This window comes from Carlito syrichta, unplaced genomic scaffold, assembly GCF_000164805.1.
Source record: "Carlito syrichta isolate Samal-C Ts95f unplaced genomic scaffold, Tarsius_syrichta-2.0.1 Scaffold308144, whole genome shotgun sequence".
In the NCBI taxonomy this organism is placed as follows: domain Eukaryota; kingdom Metazoa; phylum Chordata; class Mammalia; order Primates; family Tarsiidae; genus Carlito; species Carlito syrichta.
In genome coordinates this window covers 385,583-409,688 of record NW_007252240.1, presented here as the reverse complement: position 1 = coordinate 409,688, position 24,106 = coordinate 385,583, and the positions used below count along the sequence as shown (strand labels likewise).

The window sequence follows — 24,106 nt, the reverse complement described above, 5'->3', positions numbered from 1 at the left end:
GTTTTGGAACTTGTCCATTTTGAGGACTTTCAGTGCTTCTGCTGTTTTTTTGTTTCACTTCTTCCACATCAGCAAAATGTTTCCCTTTGAGGATTTTTTTCATCCAGGGAAACAAACAAACAAAAAAGTCGCTTGGGGTGAGATCAGATGAATAGGGAGAGTGGGGCACAGGGGATATGCCATTTTTGGTCCGAAACTGCTGAACACTCTGCAAGGTGTGAGCAGGTGCCCTCCTAAATCACCCATCATGAAATGGGCAAATGTGTTGGAAGAATCTCCAAAAAAATTCACTGAAGCCGATGCAGCTTCTCACAACAATGCTAGCTGGTACTGATATGCTCTTAAAACACTCACCTAGCAGGGGAAGCCTGTACTTTCAAGAGGTCTGCCCTCCAAAAGATAGTTCTGTTTTTTTCGGGGGGTTCGAGTCAACCCCACCTAGTTCTTTGCTGCCTTCCCACATCCTGGACCTTTCTTTTCACAGCAAGAACTAACAATAGCAACACATTGACTCATTTGTTCGGTTCCACAATACTAAACATGGGTTCGGGGTTGTTCTATCCATGTCACTCTGAAATACAAACCCCCTAAAATGAACTCAAGATCTGTTTGCAATTTGTTTGCAAAGAGATAAAAGGTATATAGTTAAAGTGTGTTCAAAAGTTACTTGTATTCATTTTTTTCTTTTTAAATCTAGTTATGCAATTTATTTGAAATACAATTGGGTTTACTTATTTCACTTTTAGCTTTCACCCACTTTTGTAGACTTAAATCATTTTATTATATAGAATATTAATATATTTCCAAAAACAAAATTGAATAGAAAGCTGTTGCTGAATTCACACAACTACCAATATCCTCCAAACACTCTATAATCCAGCATTTGTTTTTTCATATACAATTTACTAAGGTTAATTATCTCTCCCTATTAAGATTTTTTGTTGTTGTTTTGTTTTGGTATTTTGCGGGGGGCGGCTTGGCATCTCACTCTGTCATCCAGGCTGAGTGCAGTGGCACAATCATGGTTCACTGCAGTTTCAACCTCCTGGGCTCAGGTGATCCTTCCATCCTAACCTCCCAAATAACTGGAGCTATAGGTGCACACCACCACACCTGGCTAATTTATTTTTTATTTTTTATCTTTGTAGAGACAAGTTCTCGCTATGTTGCCTAGGCTGGTCTTAAACTCCTAGGCTCACTATCCTCCTGCCTCAGCCTCTCAAAGTGCTGGGATTACAAGTGTGAGCCACCACACCTGGCTGTATATCCACTTTATATCAAATATACTATTTTTATTGTGAATGTTTATTCATGTAATCATCTGATCATTTATTTATTCAGCAAATATTTATACGGTAACTACTATGTTGCCAGACACTGTCTTAGGTGATAGGGATATAATGATGAACTGACAAAACAAGATCCTTGACCTTGTGGAGCAATTTGAAAGACCAGAGTATATGACATAGCAGTAAGTTCCAGAATATATGACATAACAGTAAGTTCAGTATTACTTGAGAGTAACATAAGAGAAAAAGAGTGATAGGAAGTGACAGGAAAGTAATTTCCTCTTAAAGTAGGAAAGTGAGGAGGGCTTGTAAGCCATTCTGGAAATGTGGACTTTATCCTAGGTGGCAAAGAGCCATTGAATAATTTAAAGAAAGAAAAGATATATATGATCAACTTTGCATTTTAGATAGATCACTCTAGTAATGCTAGAATGTTAATTACAATAGAGCAATACAATTAAAAGAGTCAGGGAAACCATTCTGTCTCTGACCCAATATTCCTGCATCGGTACAGTAAGTAGAAATTCTTCCCCCCACCTCTCACTCAGAAATGTTCAGAGTAAACATTTACTCTTTATGTATTCTTCCCCGTGAGAGAAATAGTGAATTATATAAATTCTTAGTTTGAAGAATGAGCTATTGCAAATGCTTGGCTAGGATCTTTTTTTGGCACTGTTTGATGTTTTCTTAAAGCAAGGTTTTCAGCAATAAGCCAGAAGTTTTTTGGTTTTTTTTTTAAATCTCTATTTGATTCCTGTGCCTATTTTCCAGTTAGACCCAAATTCTCAAAGGAGAGGGGTGTCTTTACTTAGCTCTTCAATAATCCAAACTAGTTCTGAAGCTCAGGGCTGTGGACAGAGAACTGAAAAGAATAAATTATAACCCTGATGAAGTTCTTGAACGTAAATAAGAAAAGTAGGCTGTAGAAAACAGCAGGACAAGAAAAGAAGCTTGAGGAACTCTAAGAGTTGGCTAGAGGAAAACTCGTAGTGAAGATAGCCTTTATCTAGAACTCTTGGGGCCATAATTCCAAAGTTTTCAGATTTTAGAAGGTAATGAATACATATACTCTATATTACACAAAATCCCATGAGGTCTGGAGAAAACACATTTCTGAAGTGAAATGTGTGAATAATCATTCTAAGGAAGATAATGAGGTGATCATGATGTTTTTCTCAGACAGTTTAAAATGGAAAAAGCATTTTATATGCTCCTGTTAAATATTTGAGTTTCCATGGTAGTGTCATATACTTTTATTAATAACATGAAACAGGACAGTTGCATACCATACGAAACCAGAAGCACTGCAGGAAGAAAAGCATGTGTTCCTCCACATGAGGATGTATGTGTGTGAGAGTGGGAATACAAGCAGCTGAAGATAGGTGAGACAAAGGCCTAAGGCAAACCTACCTCAGCAAGAGTAGGCTCAAGGAATCTCTGGAGACAGAGGTCCAGGCTAAGGACATGTTGACAAATCCATGGTTTCACAAATCTATGTGAGCCTACTTTGGTGCCATTTTAACTTAATTCATGAAACCTTAAAATCGTTCTGTCAGAATGGTTAGAAGATACTGGAATTTATAACATTTCTTTGTGATCTCCTGCAACTTATTAACCCAGCTCACATCCAGGAGAAGTATTTATTGGAGCACTAAATTATATAAGTGGGTTCAACTAAAGTTAAGTTAATTCTATTTCCTAGAGTTAGGGGATGATATCGATTACAATCTAGGAAAATTAATTTTATTTAGGTTTCAGATAAGAGCCCCCAAATAAACTATCCTTATATTTTACAGTAATTTCTCTACATACGAGCCTTCAAGTTACGAATTCTAAGGATGCACACCTGTGTTTTTTAATGTGTTATTTCTCTCCATCAGGTGTCAGTGTAGCCTATTAAGTACATAGAACACTATGTAGCTGGCTGATTGTGTAAATTGGGTAACGAGGCTAACTTTGTTAGACTTAAATTGAATTTACAAACGTGGAACAGAACTTGTTCATATGTTGGGGACTTCCTGTATTTTCTATAAGCTTTCTTTCATTAATTCATTTATCATTTTGGTTTTTCAAATTGCTGCTACAGCACTTTTCACAATAGCAAAAACATGTAACCAACCCAGATGCCCATCAAAAGTTGACTGGATAAAGAAAATATGGTACATATACAGCCATAAAGAAAAACAAAATCATAGCCTTCACAGCAACATGGACGCAGGTGGAGAGTATCATACTAAGTGAGCCATCATAGAAACAAAGGACTGAATACCACATGTTCTGATTCATCAGTGGGTCCTTATCACTGGTCAGGAGCACAAGGTTGGGTTCAGTAGATGCTGGACACTGCTAATAGAAGGAGGGAGGGAGGAGGAATGGAGGACACACAGCAACACACTGGGGGAACTGGTCCACTATCGGGGGAGAGAAGGCCAGCTAGAAGCCCAAACTTCACCTGCATGCAACTTTCTTATGTAGCAAATCCTCACTTGTACTCTACAACTCGAAAATTAAACATAAAATAAAATAAAAACAAAACAAGAAATTGCTGCAATTTGTGCTTTGTCTTAGCATCTGGGTTGGAAGAATGAAAATGGAAAGGGAAGGCCTAGTCCCTATTTTTACATTTTAATTAATGAGATAAAACACACAGAAAAAAGGTAAAGAATAATTATAAACAAGTAAAAATTATATGGCTAAAATATACATAAAAACTGACCCTCTCTAATGCTATTCTTAAGGATAAAGTAGAGCACTGTTAGCAAAGAAAGAAAACTTGCCCAGAGAGACCACAGGGATTTGTTATGAAGGGAGAGAGCTTTTAGTTTTTTTATTTTTATTTTTTTGAGTTGGAGTCTCACTCTGTCGCCCAGACTGGAGTGCAGTGGCTGCTCCTGGCCACCACAGCCTTGACCTGCTGGGCTCCGGCGATCCTTCGGCCTCAGCTTTCCAAGTAACTGGAACTACAGGCGCATGCTACCACACCTGGCTAATTTTTGATTTTTGTAGAGATGAGGTCTCGCCAAGTTGCCCAGGTGGGTCATAAAGGGAGAGAGCTTTTAAATGATTTCCTTGCATGACAGAGGCTCTGAGAAGATGATATCTGCTTAAATTTTAAGTTTTAGATCAGGCTCGTTGGCTCAGCCTGTAATCCCAGCACTTTGGGAGGCTGAGGCTAGTGGACTGCCTGAGCCTGCAGTTTGAGCAACTTGGCAAGATCTCATCTGTACAATAAATCAAAAATTAGCCGGACGTGGTAGCATGCACCTGTAGTTCCGGCTACTTGGAAGGTTGAGGCAGAAGGATTACCAGAGGCCAGCAGTTTGAGGCTGGAGTGGCCGTGAGTATGTCAACCTGGGTGACAGAGTGAGACTCCAACTCAAACAAAAAAATTTTTTTTTAAATTTTATAGTAAAAAGAAGCCTTCTGTAACACGGTTCAGAACATTGATTTACATTTATCCAATGTATTTGTTCTATATTTATTCCTGGAACTGAAACAGAAACACCTAAGCTAAACGAAGCTGGAAAAAAAAGAGGGACAAATTTTTGCCAATTTTTTTCTCCCTCCAAATGTGAGGGGAAACCATAGATTTGAAAATTACAGTTATGTATGCTAACTGGAATGAGATTATTCTTGCAGAACCTGAGAGGACACCATCTGCAGTAGCTACAGAAACTGCTTCGTGGCTTCTGCTGCTTTTGGTACTGAGATGCATTTTAGAGATTGATCATTGGCCTAATGCTTCCAAATGACCCTGGATTTTTATATCAAATATCTAACAGCATATCTGAAGTCCTTGTTGTAACTTGCAAAATGGCTACCTGTGATCAACATGGGTACTATTGATCACAAGGAGACATCTACTACCCTGGGCATATGTTCTGCATTATTTGTAGTATTCATGCCAATATTTCTATTGATAAACATATCTAATCAAACATTTTTTAAAAATATGCCTTTGAGAGTCAATTACTTTTAAAAGCACAGCAGTTTAAATTTAGCGTTTCCCACATAGTCTAATGGTTATGAACAAATAAATAAACAAATACATTTAAGTGTTTCAGATATTTGGCTTACATTACATGTGTCTAGATTTGTCTATTCAAAGATATGTCTTGGCCCAACATGGTGGCCCATGCCTGTAATCCCTGCACTTTGGGAGGCCGAGGCGGGAGGATTGCTTGAACTCAGGGGTTTGAGACCAGTCTAGACAACACAATGATACCTCATCTCTATAAGAAATCAAAAAATGCCAGAGCCCAGCAGGTCAAGGCTGCGGTGGCCGGGAGCGGCCACTACACTACAGTCTGGGCGACAGAGTGAGACTCCAACTCAAAAAAAAAAGAAAGAAATAAAAAAATTAGCCAAGTGTGGTGGCACACACTTATAGTCCCAGATATTTGGGAAGCTAAAATGAAGAATTGCCTGAGTCCAGGAGGTAGAGGTTGCGATGAGCCATGATCATGCCACTGCACTTAAGTCAGCGTGACAGAGTGAGATCCTGACTCAAACAAAAAACGAAAAACAAAGATATGTCTTTCAGATGTCTGTTCAAATTCAGGACATATATTCATGTAAGATAAGTCCAAACCTATGTTCCAGCCTAGATGACAGAGTGAGACTCAAGCTCAAATAACAAAAACAGACATAGAGGCTCACCTGAATCGGAACTCAGAAACCTGATGAGATGTTGGATGCCATTATGGTCTCTCACTGCTCTTTGATTGTTTTCATTTCCTATACATAATACCCGGATACAGTTCATTACATTTACTAACACACCTTCTATGTCTAACTTCAAGAGACTGATAAGAGCTGGGATTCCATTCTAAAAATAAGCAACAACAACAACAACAAATTATATTTGAATTTGTTTAAATAATTGCAATCTCTATTTAGAAACACAAGTCTATAATCTTGTTTGCTATAAATATCTGCTTACTTAAGGAAGAACAAATGTCTATTAAATGTCTACTGTCATATTTACATTTACACATTACATAACAATACAACTTTGAGTATATCTTATGCTTTTACATTAAGGTAAGTATTCAACAAATATGTTTTTAAGCAGCCTCCTCTACACCAAAATAATTTGAGGCTACAAGTGTATTATTAAATAAGTATCTAAGAAGTAAAGAAACTGTGTAAGATTAATTGGATACATTGTCCCACACACTAACATATGAAAAAACTTTATCTACCTCAGGGCTGCACTCAAATGTAACTTCTTAGGAAAGTATATTCTATCAGGCTCTCCTTCTCTCCCCATTCCCCGTGTTTCTCTTCCCTTAGAGTTTTGTCACTGTATAATAATAACATGGGTTTCTATGTTTCCAGCTTCAATATGAGGGATTACTTTCAGTCAAAAATGATGTTCTGGCAGGGCACAGTGGCTCATGTCTGTAATCCCAGCACCCTGGGAGCCCGAGACAGGGGGATTGCAAGAGCCCAGGGGTTTAAGACCAGCCTGAGCAACAAAGTAAGACCTCATCTTTGCAAAAAAATCAAAAAGTTAGCTGGACATGGTGGTGCGGGCCTGTAGTGAGGCACAAGGATCACCTGAGCACAGGAGACAGAGACTGTGGTAGGTCATGATGGTGCCACTGCACTCCAACTTGGGCAACAGAGTGAGACCCTGGCTCAGAAAAACCAAAACGATGTTCTATAAAAAGAACTTACATATTTGGCAATCACATCCTTGTTTTCACATTGAGCAGTATCAAACAGAATGACAGCACAGCGAGAGTGCAGTTCAGGCTCATCACAAGCCAGCAGGTTGATCAGGGCCGGAATGCCTCCTGCCTCTACCAAGGCATGCACCACGCTTTTGTGCGTGGAGATATTGCTCAACAACCCGACTGTTTTGCACTGCAATTTTATTTTGGAACTTTTTAATAGATTGATTAAGGCAGGAATGGTACCTGTAATGAACAGACAAAAAAAAAAAAATAGCATGAGTTATTTGTAACCACTTGTAGTCAATTTGTCATGACAATATTTAAATATCGTTGATGGGTACTGCAGTACAAATAATGAGCAAAGAATTCTATAAAATATGTTTAAAATTATCATTTGAAATGACACAAATAAACTTTCTGTCTTATCTTTAGTATAGGCAGCTCTTGGTGTTTATACATTTGATTTTCACATAAGCCATAATCACACATTTTATATTAGCAATCCTAAACCATCTTCTAAATGCTGGATTTGGGCTGAAGATCGTTATTAAATAAATTCCTTCAGTTATCACATGGCAGAGTTCAGTTTGGGCTGGATTTGGGCTGAAGATCGTTATTAAATAAATTCCTTGAGTTATCACATGGCAGAGTTCAGTTTTGGTTATTGTATCAGCTCTGGGTAGCAGTGTGCTGTACTTTTACTTTAGCATTTAAAAAAATTTTATCTTTATTTTATACTAGCAAGTGAAAAACAAAAAGTGCTGAACCTAATAAAATTGGTATTAGCCTCATTAATTACAACTGGTCCAATGATGGACATCAACAGGCATGGTGAAAATGGAAAATCTGGAGTCAGTTGAACACTTGTTATACTGTCAGTTCAATGTGAAACAAGAGGAAAGCACATTATAGGACACACACAAAATGCTACCTGAAATGAAACATCCTTCATTACTTGTTTAAGTCAATAGTTTGACTGGGTGTGGTGACTCATGCCTGTAATCCCAGCACTTTGGAAGGCAGAGGAAGGAGGACTGCTTGAGTCCAGGAGTTTGAAACCAGCCTAGGCAACATAGCAAGACCTTATCTCTACCAAAAAAAAAAAAAAAAAATTAGCTGGTACAGTGGCATGTGACTGTAGTCTTACCTACTTTGGAAGGCTGAGGCAGAAGAATCACTTTAACCCAGGAGGTTGAGGCTACAGTGTGCCGTGATCATGCCACCGCACTCCAGCCTGGGCAACAGAGTGAGACATTGACTCAAAAGAAAGAAGACCATAGTTTGATTTTTTGAACATAGACTATTTTGCACATGTTTTTAGGAACACACTCTGGGACTATAATCAAATAAATTTTTATTTATTCATTTCATATGTATACAGCATCTCATGTGTGCTCAATATCCACATTAGGGCAGTGGCTAACATATTGGACATTTTCAGACAGAACATTCTCATGATTTCAGAAAGTTATATTGGGTAGTGATAGTCTCAAAATGCCATGCTATTACAAACTAGGTACGACACTGACTCTGCTATTTTTAATTTCAAAAATAAGTTGTGCAATTTACATAATAGAAATAATTCCTATATGAAAGTAAATGTAAGAGTAATATGGGAAAATAATTTAATAGCAGTTTTTGAGTCTGCAAACTTTTAGAGAAATGAAACATTTTTTGATTCTGAGCTGCTTTCATGTGGAAAATAAAATATATGGTTGACAGGCAAAGGAAGTGATCTTAGAAAAAAGAAAAATAAATCAACTAAAAACTTTTCTCTACAATTACAATTTTTTTAAGCGATTGACTTGAATATAATATGCCTCTCTATAAAATAGCGTAAGAAAAAGATAGTTAATAGATTTTTTTTCCCATTACCTGCATCCAAAATATGTTTCCAGTATCTGTCATTTGCTAAGCAGATTACTTCCAAGGACATGACAGCCATCATCCTTCGTTTGTAACTTTCACACAGTAACATTTCTGGTAAGTATTCAACAGAAAAACACAAGCTGTGATTGACACAAGAGGCAATGATGATTGATTCTGCTTTTGCACAGGCCAAGTGAAGACAAAGGTTGAGGTCACCACCATTGCCACCAAAAACATGCATTAAACTCCCCTCTGTGCATGGCCCTCTGTGAGATGCTGAAGAGATTATACATGCCCATGATATTTGGGGCTTATATTCTATATAATTAGTAAAAACAAAACAAAACAAAAAATCCTAAAATTTTAAATCTTTGATCTGAATGGCTCAGATTGGCTTGGAAAACAGGACTACTCTCTCTTGCCTAAAATCAATTGCTGAATAAAATTTGGATGTGGGTTTTCAAGAATGGCAAAGCTAACCACTGCATTTCAATCAAAATTTAATATCTGTTAAATTAGATATGAGGCTTTAAAAATCTTGAATGGGCCAGGCTTGGTGGCTCAGCCTGTAATCCCAACACTTTGAGAGGCCGAGGTGAGTGGACTGTCTGAGCCTATGGGTTCGAGACCAGCCCAAGCAACCTGGCAAGCCCTCATCTCTACAATAAATAAAAAATTAGCTGGGTGTGGTAGCACATGCCTGTAGTTCCAGCTACGTGGAAGGCTGAGGCAGAAGGATCACCGGAGTCTAGCAGGTTGACTCCGGGGTGGCTGTGAGTGTGCCACTGCACTCCAGCCTGGTGATGGAGTGACTCCAACTCAAAAAAAAAAAAACTTGAATGAATTTGTATTCCAGACAGAAGATAATACAAATATACATTCTCCCAAACAATGTCTATGGTGCTAGAAAAAAACATGAAGATGTATCTTTTCTTTTTTAAAAAAAACCTTTTTATTTTAAATATGTGGGGCACAATTCAGGGTTAGATATACAAATGTTCATTATGCAGGATCCTTGTTGATGAGTTATGTCTCTTTTCCCAGCTATCCATTACCAATCTGGCCTGATTCCACCTTGGTTAGATCACTCCATGGCACTCTCTTTTAAAATTCAGTTTCCACTCTAGAAGTCATTCCTGAGACTTGTAATAAACAAATTCTTCTTTTGCCCGTAGTAAAAATGGACAGAGTGAGGAGGGAGAGCTATCCCAGGGCCCAAGGCAAAGCAGCAGTGACCAGATGCTATTAATTGTTTTTTTTATGTTATTATAAGGACTTCCCCACTATGGCAGTAGGAAACGGTGGCCATCTGGAGTTTTCTGGGTCATTAGGCTATTCCTGCTAGGGGGCAGATCCTCCTACTATTAAAGTAGGTATTCACAACAATTTAGTCTAGCAAAAGTAACATGACGGTCCTCTTGCCTCTTCCTAACAAGACTAATACATAGTGATGTCTGTGTACACAAATAAACATGGACAAGGCTTTTCAACATCTCTTGAGGATGATATATAGTACTCAGAATATATTCCCAGTACCCAGTAAATTCTAAGATCAGGTACTGACCCAGTTTTTAAAACAATTATTCAGACTTCTTGAATCAGTAGAATGAGGTTGAAAATATAAGAAATATCTTTTTCCATTCTAAATGAGCTAGAAAAAAATTAGCTCTCATTTTCCAATTCTCTTCTCTTTTTACTTTAGTTAGCTTTTATTTTTATCAAAGTAATACATGCTCATGATTTAGATTTAAATGTTACTAAAAGGCTTATAGCAAAATATAGTGGTTCCTGACCCCACCCACCTCATGTTTTCTGTGTTAATATCTCCACATATAATCACTTTGGATTATTTTTCTTATAGCTTCTGTGACTTACATATCTCCATATTTCCACATATTTACATACACTGCTAGGTTTTTATATATTGATTTTAGACTTCATTAATTGTCTTCATGTTATGAAAAATGGGTAACTAGCTCTCTCAACACTGGTCTGCTATTTCCTCTTTTTTCTCTTTCTCCATTATTTATAGCTTTTTATATTTTTTAAATTTATTTTTTTAGAAACAGGGTCTAGCTCTGTCATCTAGGCTGGAGTGCAGTGGAATTCCTCGGCTCAAGTGATCCTCCGTCTCAGCCTCCCAAGTAGCTGGGACTATAGCCATGTTTCACCAAACAAGGCTAAGTTTTAAATTTTTTATAGAGATAGGATCTTGCTATATTGCCCAGGCTGGTCTTGAATTACTGGGTTCAAGCAATCCTCCCACTTCAGCCTCCTAAAATACTGGGATTATAGGCATGAGCCATTGTGCCTGGTCTGTTTTGTGTTTGTTTGCTTGCTTTTTTTTTTTTTTTTTGAGTTGGAGTCTCACTCTGTCGCCCAGACTGGAGTGCAGTGTCCACTCTGGGCTACCGCAGCCTCGACCTGCTGGGCTCCGGCGATCCTTCTGCCTCAGCCTTCCGAGTAGCCGGAATTACAGGCGCGCGCTACCACGCCTGGCTGATTTTTTGATTCATTGTAGAGATGAGGTCTTGCTGCCCAGGCAGGTCTTGAACCCGCGGGCTCAGGCAATCCACTCTCCTCAGCCTCCCAAAGGCGTGGGATTACAGGCTGAGTCACCGAGCCCGGCTTGTTTTTTTTGTTTTTATTTTTGTTTTTGTTTTAATTCACTTTTTTGATGGAGGAGGAAATGGTTGAAATTTGGAGAAAATGGGAAAATAAATATAATTAGGTAAAATATACTGGGGAAGCCAAAAAATTCCAGAATTTAGAAAAAATTGTATTTTTATTCTTACATGTTTAAATTTCAGTCACCTTCAAAGTACTCTCCATCTGATGCAGTACACCTATTGAGACTCTATCCACTACTGTAAACAGTTTTTAAGTGCATCAAATTTGATGCCTTTTAGTGCTTTTGCTGGTTTTTGTTTCACCTCTTCCAAATCGGCAAAATGTTTCCCTTTGAGGATTTTTTTTTTTTAATACGGGAAACAAACACGAAAAAGTCGCTTGAGTTGAGAGATTGGGTGCATAGGGAGCATGGGACACGAGGGTCATGCCCTTTCTGGTCAAGAATTGTTGACCATTCAGTGTGGTGTGGGCAGGTGTGCTGTCATGGTGGAAGGTGCTGTTTGCCACAGCTTGGGATGTTTCTTTTGCAAATCGTGATGAAATCTTCTCAAAACTTCCAGATAAAACTTTGGTTGACTGCTGAGGGATCTGGAGGAATGAATTCTGAGTGTACTACAAGGGGTCCACTCTCCAAAAGATAATTCCGGATTTTTCTGGGTCCCCCCAGTAGCCTGAGTCACACATCTTTGATTTTAACTCAGAAATAAAACTACTTGGCCAGGTGTAATGGCTCACGCCCATAATTCCAACAATTTGAGAGACTGAGGCAGGAGGACTGCTTGACCCCAGGAGTTGGAAACTGCAATGAGCCGTGATCGCGCCACGGCACTCCAGCCTGGGAGACAGAGTAAGACCATGTCTCTAAAAATAAATAAATAAAAAATAAGACTACTTTGGCACACACAGAAAAAATAAACAGCTCTTTATTATTTTATTCTGGTTTTAAGTCTTAAGTTGTTTATTTTATGATTTTCAAATGTTAAAAATGTGATTTTATTTGCTCTATTTTAGAGTATCAATAATTAAACTGAATAGTAGCTAGAGCATTCATTTACCAAAAAAGCATGTGTTCTATACTCACCTACCAAAGTTTTCCACACGGGGAGTTCAGGAATATTTAGCTCTATGATATGCTTGAGAACCTCTGTATGAAAGGTCAGCACTGACAAATGAACTATGTTATTTCCTTTTGTATCTGTTTTTCTCCAGTTAGCACCAAGAGAAAACAGGTACTGAATAGTGTCCAGAGCTCCTGAGGTGGCGGCAAGTAGCAGCGGGGTGCACTGACTCCTAAAGACCAAGGGACATGTTATCACCACTGAGCGCACGTATGGGGTCACATTCAGTTTTTGTGAAACTACTCACACTGCTGTTGGAGGAAATCGGACTGACTTACCCATCGCCTTTCCTTATTAATTCGCCCCTTGTAGATTCCACACATAAATGGATTTGCCACCCTTGACTTGCTGTTCTTAGTTTGGTCCCCACACTCTTCTCCAGCTTAAGTATCATGCCTTCTCATTTGTTTGGCAGCTGATAATGCACAAAGTTCTTAGAATGCACTATCCTGGCTGGGTGCGGTGGCTCACAGTTGTAATCTCAGGACTTTGGGAGGCCAAGCCAAGAGGATTGCTTGAGCCCAGAAGTTTGAGACCAGCCTGGGCAACATAGGAAGACTTCACATCTACTAAAAATAAAAAAATTAGCTGGGTATGGTAGCACATGCTTGTAGTCCCAGCTGCTCAGGAGGCTGAGGTGAGAGGATTGCTGAACCCAAGAGTTGGAGGCTGTGGTAAGTGGTGATTGTGCCACTGCCCTCTAGCCTGGGTGACAGAGTGAGACTACAACTCAAGAAAAAAAAAACATGATCCTATCTAATCCTTACAACAACTCCCATATTACATTTCCCAGCTTCCCCTATGGATAGGTGTGGCAAACAACCAAGTATGGCCAATGGGATGTTAAGGGAAGTTACATGGGCAACCATCCAAAGAGAAAGGAGTGAACGATACTCTTGTTCTCTCTCTTCTCACAGCTAGAATGCCAGTACGGTAATGGAAACAGGCATGGCCACTTTGTACCATGACATGAAATCACACATTAAGAAGCAATGAGAGGAAGCTGATGTACCCTTAAAGTGACAAGCTGCTATACCAGCCCTAGACCACTGGATAATAACGGCCAGGTTATTTGAAGACCTAGAAAATTCTGAATGAAACTTTGCCTAAATCAGGTTCATATATTCAAAATAATGACTTGGCCTTTAGACCTCTAGCATAGAATGTACCTTTGAGATGTTTTATACTTCTACCCTAAAGTATTTTTTTTTCAAATGTATTTTCTTCTTTTTTGATGAATCTATGTCTCCTCTGAATACTACTAGATATTGTTCCTGTCACCCAAAGACTATCCACCTAGGTCTGGGGCCATAGGGCTGCCTCCTGGTAATGTAGGGTCTGCTATAGAGCAATGTGTTCTCTTCCCTAGTCTCAGACTTTTTCCAGGGCACTCAGCAGTTAAAGCAGTTAGCCTGAGAAATTCATCTATGAAACTGTACTATGGGACAAGATTAGGAAAAACTCCCTAGGGACTGCTCCTTATTCTTTCAGAAAACTTGACCAGGCCGATAGAAGCTCTCATTTTTGTAAACTCTAAGATAAGTGATAGGAAAAGGCAGTGACAAAACAGGACAGTAGAGTAAGCCTTACCTACCTTCCACATCACCCAATCATGCCTCTAGGGTCAGTGGTCAAGCTATGAAAAGCAGATATTTGCATTATTCTTATTCTTTTTTTTTCTTTTTAAGAAAGAAAAGTTTATTTAAAAGTAAATTAGAGAGAGAAAGAGAAGGAAGAGAGAAGATTCACCTCCCTGAGGGGGGGGAGGGGGACCAAAACCAGGAACCATGCTGACAGCCATGGCTCAAAGAGCACTTGGCCACACCAGACTCTAGCAAGGCAATGGCCATTATTCTTATTCTTATGATTAGAGTCAAGGTCTCACTCTGTCTCACAGGGTACAGTGGCACCATCATGGCTCACTGCAGCCTCAACCTCCTGGGTCAGGTGATCCTTCCACCTCAACCAACCGAGCAGCTGGGACTACATGTACGTGCTACCACAACTGGCTAATGTATTGATTTTTTTGTGGCGTTGAGATCTCGATATGCTGTCTAGGCTGGTCTTGAACTCTTGGGCTCAAGCAATCCTCCCACCTTGGCCTCCCAAAGTGCTGGGAGTACAGGCGTGAGCCACTGCATCCACACAGAAATTTTAATTCTTATCAATGCTGTATAACTTACTCAGTTGTTGTCTCGGCTTCTAGCAAACTGGGATCCTTCCTACAGAGAGCAATAATGATGCAGATATTGTCATAGAAAGCCGCAAAGTGAATTGGCATCCAGCCTCTTTCTTCAGAAAGCATGTAATCAGCTTTGAAACATAGTAGACAGATGGTTGTTTCTAAAGAGCAAGCTTGTGCGGCCAGGTGTAGAGGAGTTGGGCCTAGAATGGATGGACAATTGCATCAGTGGTGAAAGGACTAACATTCGTAAAAAATGTGCCTTTCTGGTATCCAACCACAGAGCTTATTAGTATTGTATGATATAGAATCTCCAAATTAAGCACTAAAAAAGGATTAATTTAGGAAATCCTATATTTCTTTATTTAACTTGGGATATCTAACCATTAAAAATCCACACTTTGGGCATGGTGGTTCAGGCCTATAATCTCAGCACTTTGGGATACCAAGGGAAGAGGATCACTTAAGGCCAGGAGTTCAGGACCAGCAAGACTCCCCTCATCTACAAAAAAAAAGAGAGAGAAGAAAAAAGAAAAGAAAATCCATACTTCTTTATAAGTAAAGAAAAAATAACATACCAAATATTAAACAGTTGAAAATGTAAGTTAATGTGCAAAATAGTCTTGTGATAAAATAAAACATTTGTTATTTATTTTCCATTCTGTTCAAATGTTTTATAAAAGGAGATAAGATCCTTTGAAATTGAATATGTACACACATACACAAAAGGTCCCTATGTCATTAAATCCAGTAGACATTTTTCAATTCTCACCTTACTTACCTCTTAGCAGTATTTTACACTGTGAACCACTTCTTCCTATTTAAAATACTCTCTTCTCTTGGCTCTTGTGATGTCACACCCCTGATTTTTCTCCTACCTTTCTGGTTACTCATTTGCAGTCTTCTTTGGGACTTCCTCATTGTCCTGGTATCCAAGTGTGCCTTAAGCCTCTGTCTTGGGCCTTCTCTTTGGCTTCACTTACCATCTGCCAGTTAATGACTCTCAGCATGAAATCTCTAGGTTTTATTTCTTCACTAATTTCCAGACCGACATCTCCAGCATCTCACTAAGCATCTTCACACATCACCTCAAGCTTAATGTGTTCAATAATGAACTCCTAGCCTTCCCTCCAAATCTGGTCCTTGTTTGTTGCTCCCTGGGTCAGCGAGGGATATTATGATCCAGCCAGGTCTACAAACCAGAAACCTGGAACGCTCCTTGGCACCTCCTCTCCTCTCTGCCTCTATAACCAGTCCGTCACCAAGTTTAAACATCTCTTAACACCTATCTCTATGGCCACCACCACCCTAATCCAAGCCATAATCACCTCCCAAGTGATATCCCCACCTTGTCTTGCCCTTACCCAACAGATTTTTTTCAGCATGTAAATCTAATCTTCTCATCCCTTTGCTCAGTGGCTTCTCAAGGCCATCAGATTATGAGGAACGGTGACAGGATCCACTGGCTCCAACTTAACTTGAACTACCAGTTACAACTACCTTCCTCACCCACCTCCCCCCAGTCATCATATGTGCCTTGTTCTCTTCATTTAGGCTTTCCTGTAGCTTCCCAAAAGTAGTATGATTATGACACTGTTTATATATAATTAATTTAGGACTGTGGGGTAAAAGCTATGGAAGAGACCTGAGCTTTCAAAACTACAGCTATGGTTAGAAATGGATAAATCTGTCGTTCCCAAGCCTGCCCTCCTCTTTGCATGGCTGTTTACACAATCACTTCAATAGAGAGCAACTGATCATGTTCATGCCCGACCCCTCTGGAGGGGAGAAGTTAGTTGCCCGTGAGGTTGATAAACATATTTTCCCTTAAACAATGGGCCTAAGGTCATACAGATCTCCTTGACAGCATCCTGAAGTCTGATTGGCTGAAGGAGGCAAGCAACTCTACCCTCCAGTGACACTACCTCCTGCATACTTTCCTTCTAAAACTGCCTCTGTATGGCTTACTACTTAGGGGTCAGTAGTCGGTGGTTGTGCGACTTACTTTATAGATACCAGCTATTACAAAACCTAAGAATAATGCTGGAGATGTTTTCCAGATTTTGCACTCTGATGGACCCAAAGCCCCACCCAGACCCAGGACACATAACAAGAAGCAGACTCCACTGGTCCTGCAACCTCCTCCTCAGAAATTGACTTTGTGACATACCCCCCCCCCATGACTTAATCCCAAATCATTCAGCATTGCCTGCTCCCTAGCCCTCTGCCTACCAAATTATTCCTTAAAAATTACCCTAGCCTGGGGAAACGCCTATGGGTCCCCTCCCGCTGTGGGAGCTTTTCTGTCCTCTCAATAAATCCTGCTTTAAAAAAAAAAAAAAAATCCAGTGTAAAATTACTGGAGGCAGATTTGAGAAATACCTCCTGTTCTTCTCACTCAGCTGCTTTATGATATTAAACTCTATCTCTATAGCAAGGACTGCTTCAATATATTGGTTTTCCTGGGCAGTGGGCATAAGAACACAGTCAGGCTTCCCAGCAAAGTATTGGTCAATGCCTGTCACCCTAGCATAATCATCAATAGTCCCCTTTCACTTTTGAGTCTCCCTGATTTGAATAATGACTTATCTGGCCACCCAGGGCTATTCCTGCCCTCTGACATCTTCCTTCTCCTAAACAATTCCCCCTTTACTAGGATCTGGCTAACTCTTATTCATTCCTCAGTTTAAATGTTTTTTTCCTCAGTGAAGCACTGTTTTCATTAAACCTCTCCCAAAGCTGGGCTCGGTGGCTCAGCCTGTAATCCCGCGCCTTTGGGAGGCTGAGGTGAGTGGATTGCCTGAGCCCGCGGGTTCGAGACCCGCCTTGGCAGCGAGACCTCATCTCTACAATAAATCAAAAAATCAGCCAGGTGTGGTAGCGCATGCCTGTAATTCCAGCTACTCGGAAGGCTGAGGCTGAAGGATCGCTGGAGCCCAGCAGGTCGAGGCTGCGGTGGCCGGGAGCAGCCACTGCACTCCAGTCTGGGTGACAGAGTGAGACTCCAACTCAAAAAACAAACAAACAAAAAAAAACCTCTCCCAACTCAGAAACTTCCACTGGCCTCCTGCCAGTCTTAGTAGTCAAAACTTTATGTTATAGTCTTTGATAGTCTATAAAATTGGACACAAATCTATTTATTTAAAATTATTGCTTAGTCTTCCAGTTTCTGTCTGGCATGTAAAGAGCTTAGAATTCATCACTTTATCCTAACAACAAGTAAAAAGCTGAACCAACTAAAAAGTCAACAACCCTTCTTAGAAAGGGATAGACCCCACCTTAGGAAGGTATCAGAGAAGTGAGGTCACAGGGCAAACTGATGCCCTCAAAATAGAAGAGAGAGGTGAATTCTGATAGTCATACTTACTGGAGCAGATACCTACACACAGAGACATCATCAGGAACCAGTGCTGGGGTAGGAAACTTTGATGGTAATTGACAAATTGCTGGAAGCTCAATGTGGACAAGTATGAGAGTTAAAAACTCTAGAGGAACTCATCATAGTGGGGACTCTGGGTTTCTTGTGTTTTACATCTAGGAGCTCTGTCAGGTCCTCACAGTGAATACTGGAGAAAAATCCCCTCCTGCTTTCAGCACAGCTAGGGGGAAAGAAACGATTTTAAAATGTGCCAGGGCATTTTGTTCTTAATAAGGCCTGCTCTTGGGAGAAATTACTTTACCACAGCCTAACCCATTGGGCTTTTTATCACAGCCTAAACTGCTGGCATTTATCAGAGCCTAACTTACCTAGGGACCCAATTCCAGTACCCCTAACCATCCCAATCCCCCTAAGGGACAGAAAGAGAGAACTGGGAACCACTAGTGAAGTTCAAAGTCTAGGGACACAGGCTCATCAAAAGACTGAGGCCTAATTATAGGACAATAGAATGCTTCTCCTCATCTACATCTTACCACAATATTACTAATGGCCTATTTACTGCAGTTCCTTTCATCCAGTACATCATGTCCAGCTATCAAGGAAAATATACAAGACATTTGTATATTTTTTGAAAAAGCAAAAAACACAGTTTGAAGAGACAGAGCAAACATAAGAACTAGACATGGCAGGGATGCTGGAATTATCAGACAGAAAATTTAAAACAACTATGATAAATATGCTGAGGATTCTAATGGCTAAAGTAGACAGCATGCAAGAACAGATGAGCAATGTAAGCAGAGAATAAAAATCCTAAGAAAGATGCAAAATGAAATGCTAGAGATAAAGGAGCTAAAGAACGTCTTTGACAGACTTATTAGGAGACTGGATACAGGAAGAATCTCTAAGCTTGAAGATATATTAATAGAAAGCTCCAAAACTGAAATGCAAAAAATACAAAGACTGAAAACAAAACAAAACAGAACAGAACAAGAAGAAAGAAAGAAAGAGCCAAATAAATATTTGAAACGATAATGACTGATAATTTTTCCAAATGAATGTCACACATCTAACCACAAATCCGGAAAACTCAGAGAACACCAAGCACAACAAATGCCCCCCCCAAAATACACGCAGGCATGTAATTTCCAAACTATGGAAAATCAAAGATAAAAAAACAATCCTAAGACAGGCAAAAATCATCTTACTTATAGAGGAGCAAAGATAAGAAGCATACTCAACTTCTTCTCAGAAACGATGCTAGCAAGGAAATAGTGGAATAATATGTTTAAAGTGATAGGAGAAAGAAATCACTAACCTAGAATTCTGATACGGTAAAACTATCCTTCAAAAGTGAAGGAGGAATAAAGACATTCTCAGACAAACAAAAATTGAGGAAATTTGCCACAAATAGATTTGCTTTGCAAGACTGTTAAAAGAAGTTTTCAAAGAGAATAAAAACACGATAGGTCAGAAACTTAGGTACACATAAAGAAAGGAAGAGCATCAGAGTATGAAAAAAATGAAGGTAAAGTGAAAAGTTTTATTTTTGTTAACTCAGCTACAGATAGCAGTTTGTTCAAAGTAGCAATAGCAACAAAGGGGTTGAATAGACACAGATATATGCTTATGCATAAGTGAAATGAATGACAGCAATGACATAAGGACGTGAGTAAAGAATTAGGAATATTCTGTTATTATAAGCAACTTACATTACCTGTGGTTTAGTGTTATTTGAAAGTAGACTTGGAATAATTGTAAATAAATATTATAAATTCTAGGTAATCATTAAAACAAATTTAAAAAGTATAATTAATATGCCAAGAAAGGAGATAAAATGAAATTACATAATATGCTCAACTAAAACCACAAAAAGCAGAAAAAGGTGGAAGACAAAAACTGAAACAAATAACAAAACAATAGAAAATAGTAACAAATATACTAAGTTAATATAATCAATAATCACTTTAAATGTCAATGATCTAAATGAACACAAATTTAAAAAATTTATTACAGTAGATCAAAAAACAAGATTCAACTAAATTTTGTCCAAAATAAACTTACTTGAAATATACAAGCCCATAGATCAAAAGTAAAAGGATGGAGAAAGACGTATATCACACTAACTTTAATAAAAAGAAAGCAGGAGTAGACATATTAATTTCAGACAAGGCAAACTTCAGAGCAATGACAGTTACCAGAAATAAAGATAAGGGTCAATACTCCAAGAAGACATAACAATCTTTTATATGTATGTGCCTAATAACAGAGTTAAAATATGTGAAGTAAAACTGATAGAACTGCAAGACTGTCATGAGTAATAGATGAATAATTAAATAGATGAATCTACTACTGTAGTTGGAGACTTTGACACCCCCATGTAAGAAATAAACAGATGTAGCAGACAGAAAATCGGTAAGGGTATATAGTTGAACACAAAACACATTCTATCAACTGGATATAATTGAAATCTATTGACAACTTTACCACTTACAGCAGATTACATGTTCTTCTCAAGTTCAAGTGGAATAGTCACCAAGACAGACCACATTATGGGTCATAAAATACACCCTAACAAATTTGCCAGGTGCGGTGGCTCACACCTGTAATCCCAGCATTTTGGGAAGCTGAGGTGAGAGGATTGCCTGAGTCCAGGAATTCAAGACCAGCCTGGTCTTGAAAATAAAATAAAATAAAATTGGCTGGGCATGGTGGCACACACTTGTAGGCCTAGCTACTTGGAAGGCTAAGGCAGAAGGATCACGTAAGCCCAGCAGGTCAAGGTTACAGTAGCCACCAGCATTGATCATGCCACTGTACTCTAGCCTGGGCAACAGAGTGAGACTCTGACAAAAAAAAAAAAAAAGAATAGAAAAAATTGAAAGAATAGAAGTCATACAATGTCTGCTCTCAGATCACATAACTAGAAATCAGTAACAGAATGATTGCTGGAAAATCCATCAAATTAGAGTTTAAACAACCCACATCTAAAAAACTCATGGGTTAAAGAACACATTTCAAGATACATTTTATAGATATTTTGAAATGAAAATGAAAATACAACTTATCAAAATTTGTGGGATGCATCAAAAGCAGTGATTAGGGAGAAATTTGTAACATTGAATGTACAAGGTAGACCCCCTCCCCAAAAAAGGAATCATTTTTTGGAGGGTGGGCCCCTTGTAGTACAGGCTTCTCCTGCGAGGTAAGTGCTCTAGAAATTCATAAGCTTCAGTGTACCAGCTAGCATCATTGTGAAAGGCTGTCTTTGACTTCAGTAAAAATTGGTTTTTGAGATTCTTTCAACACAAACGTTTTGTTTGCCCATTTTGGGTAAGTTACAAACACACCTACCCACACCATGCTGAGTGTTCAGCAGTTTTTGACCAAAAACGACATGACCCCGCACCCCACCTTCCCTATTCACCTTATATTGCCCTGAGTGACTGTTGTTTGTTTCCTCTAATGAAAAATGTCCTCAAAGAGAAACATTTTGCTGATGTGAAAGAGGTGAAACAAACAAACAAGCAAACAAAAAAACGGCAGAAGCACTAAAAGTCATCAAAATGGACAAGTTCTAAAACTATTTTGAGCAGTGGAAAAAGCATCTCGATTGGTATATTGCATCAAATGGAGAGTACTTTGAAGGTGACTGAAGTTTAAACATGTAGGAATAAATACACAATTTTTAATAAATAAATTCCAGGGTTTTGAGGGTTCCCCTCTTGTATATACTACAAAAGAAGAAAGACCTAAAAGTAATCATCTAAGCTTCCACCTTAGAAAACTAGAAAAAGAAGATAAAATTAGATCTAAAGTAAGCAGAAGAAAAGACCTAATAACAAAGCAGAAATCAATGAAACTGAAAACAGAAAATTGATAGACAAAATCAGCAAAACTAAAAGTTGGTTATTGAAAAGATCAATAAAATCAATAACCCTCAGTCTAGGTTAACTAGGAAAGAAAAGAGAAGACACAAATAACCAATACCAGAAATGAAAGTGAGAACATCACTACAGGTGCTATGGACATTAAAAGGATTACAAAGGAATTATGCACACAAATTTGATAACCTAAACTACATAGACAAATTCCTTGAAAGATACAGTCTGTCAAAACTCACACAAGAAGAAATATACAATAGGTTTATGTCTATTGTAAACAGTTAAATCAATAATTAATAATCTTATAAAATGGAAAGCACCAGACCCAGATGGGTTTACAGGTGAATTCTACCAAATATTTAAGAAATAAATTATAACAATTCTCTACAATCTCTTCCAGAAGACAGAAGCAGGGAGAATACTTCCTAACTCACTCTATGATGACAGAATTACCCCAATAGACAAAAAGTCAACCTCCTCCCCCCAAAAAACCACACCAAAATCTAAACCAGACAAAAATATTACAAGAAAATAAAACTACAGACCAATATGGATTATGAATATAGATGCAAAAATTCTCAACAAAATATTAGCAAATCGAACCCAACAATTCATAAAAAGAAGTGTTCACCATGACCAAGTATGAGATCAGTACCCTCATGAATAGATTAATGTCACTGTAAAAAGGGCTCACAAGAATGAGTTTGTTCTCTTTTGCTCTTCTACCTTCTACCATGTGAGAATGCAGTAAGAAGACCCACCTAGATACTGGCACCTTGACCTCTGGCTTCCTTCCTAGCCTCCAGAACAGTGAGAGAATGAATTTGTAAATTACCCAGTCTGTAGTGTTCCCTTACAGCAGCAAAAAACCAACTGAGATACATTCTAATGCAATAAGACAATAATAGAAAATAAGAGATATACATACTGACAAGAAGGAAACAAAACTATTTTTCTTTTTTGCAGATGACATAATTTTTTATAGAGAAAAACCATAAGAATCAACAACAACAACAACAACAAAAAACTCCTGGAACTAATAAGTGATTATAACAAGTGTGTAGGGTACAAATTTAGTATACAAAAGTCAACCACTTTCCTATATAACAGCAATGAACAAGAGAAACTTGACATTAAAAACACATTACCATTTACATTAGCACTCCCCAAAATTAAACACTTGGGTATAAATCTAACAAAATATGTAAAAGATCTATATGAGGAAAACTATAAAACGCTGATGAAAGACATCAAAGAATACCTAAATACATGGGAGCTATTCCATGTTCAAGGATAGACTCAACATTGTCAGAATGTAATTCCTCCCAATTCAATCTATAGACTCAATGCAATCCCAGTAAAAATTCCAGCAAGTTATTTTGTGAACACCAACAAACTAATTCTAAAGTTTCTTGGGAGATGCAGAAGACTCAGAATAGCAAATTCAATATTGAAGAACAAAGTTGGAGAACTGACACTACATGACTTCAAGACTTTCTATAAAGCTTCAGTAACCAAGACAGTGTGGCACTGGTAAACGAACAGAAAGCAGATTGATGGAACAGGATACAGAGTCCTGAAATCGACCCACATAAATATAATCAACTAATCTTTTACGAAAGAGCAGTGGTAGTACAATGGAGCAAAGACAGTCTTTTAAACAAATGATGCTGGAGCAACTGGCCGTCTAGGTGAAAAAAAAAAGAATAAAGAAGAGAAAGAAAAGAGAAGAATCTGGACACAGACCTTATACCCCTCACAAAAATTAACTAAAAATGGAACACATACCCAAATGTAAAATGCAAAACTATACAACTCCTAAAAGATAACATAGGGGAAAATCCAGATGACTTTAGGTCTGGCAATGATTTTTAGATACAATACCAAAGGTCTGATCTATGAAAGAAAGAATTGATAAGCTATATTCCATTAAAATTAAAAACTTCTGTTCCGTGAGACACTGCCAGGAAAATGAGAAGACAAGCCACAGACTAGGAGAAAACATAAGACATATCTGATTAAAGACTGTTATCCAAAATATACAAAGAACTCTTAAAATACAACAATAAGAAAATG

At 38.4% G+C, this 24,106-nt stretch overlaps 1 protein-coding gene across 1 annotated transcript in view; it reads right to left on the bottom strand.

Moving 5' to 3' along the window:
* Positions 1-24,106, bottom strand: part of LOC103267472 (ankyrin and armadillo repeat-containing protein) — a 54,496-nt gene that overhangs the window by 3,574 nt on the left and 26,816 nt on the right. Inside the window, exons 9-13 of the mRNA XM_008065066.1 lie at positions 14,772-14,973; positions 12,552-12,760; positions 8,846-8,950; positions 6,972-7,213; positions 5,949-6,117 (exon numbers count right to left, since the gene is read on the bottom strand). Of these exons, the coding sequence (XP_008063257.1) occupies positions 5,949-6,117; positions 6,972-7,213; positions 8,846-8,950; positions 12,552-12,760; positions 14,772-14,973 (927 nt within the window). The remainder of the gene's footprint in view (positions 1-5,948; positions 6,118-6,971; positions 7,214-8,845; positions 8,951-12,551; positions 12,761-14,771; positions 14,974-24,106) is intronic.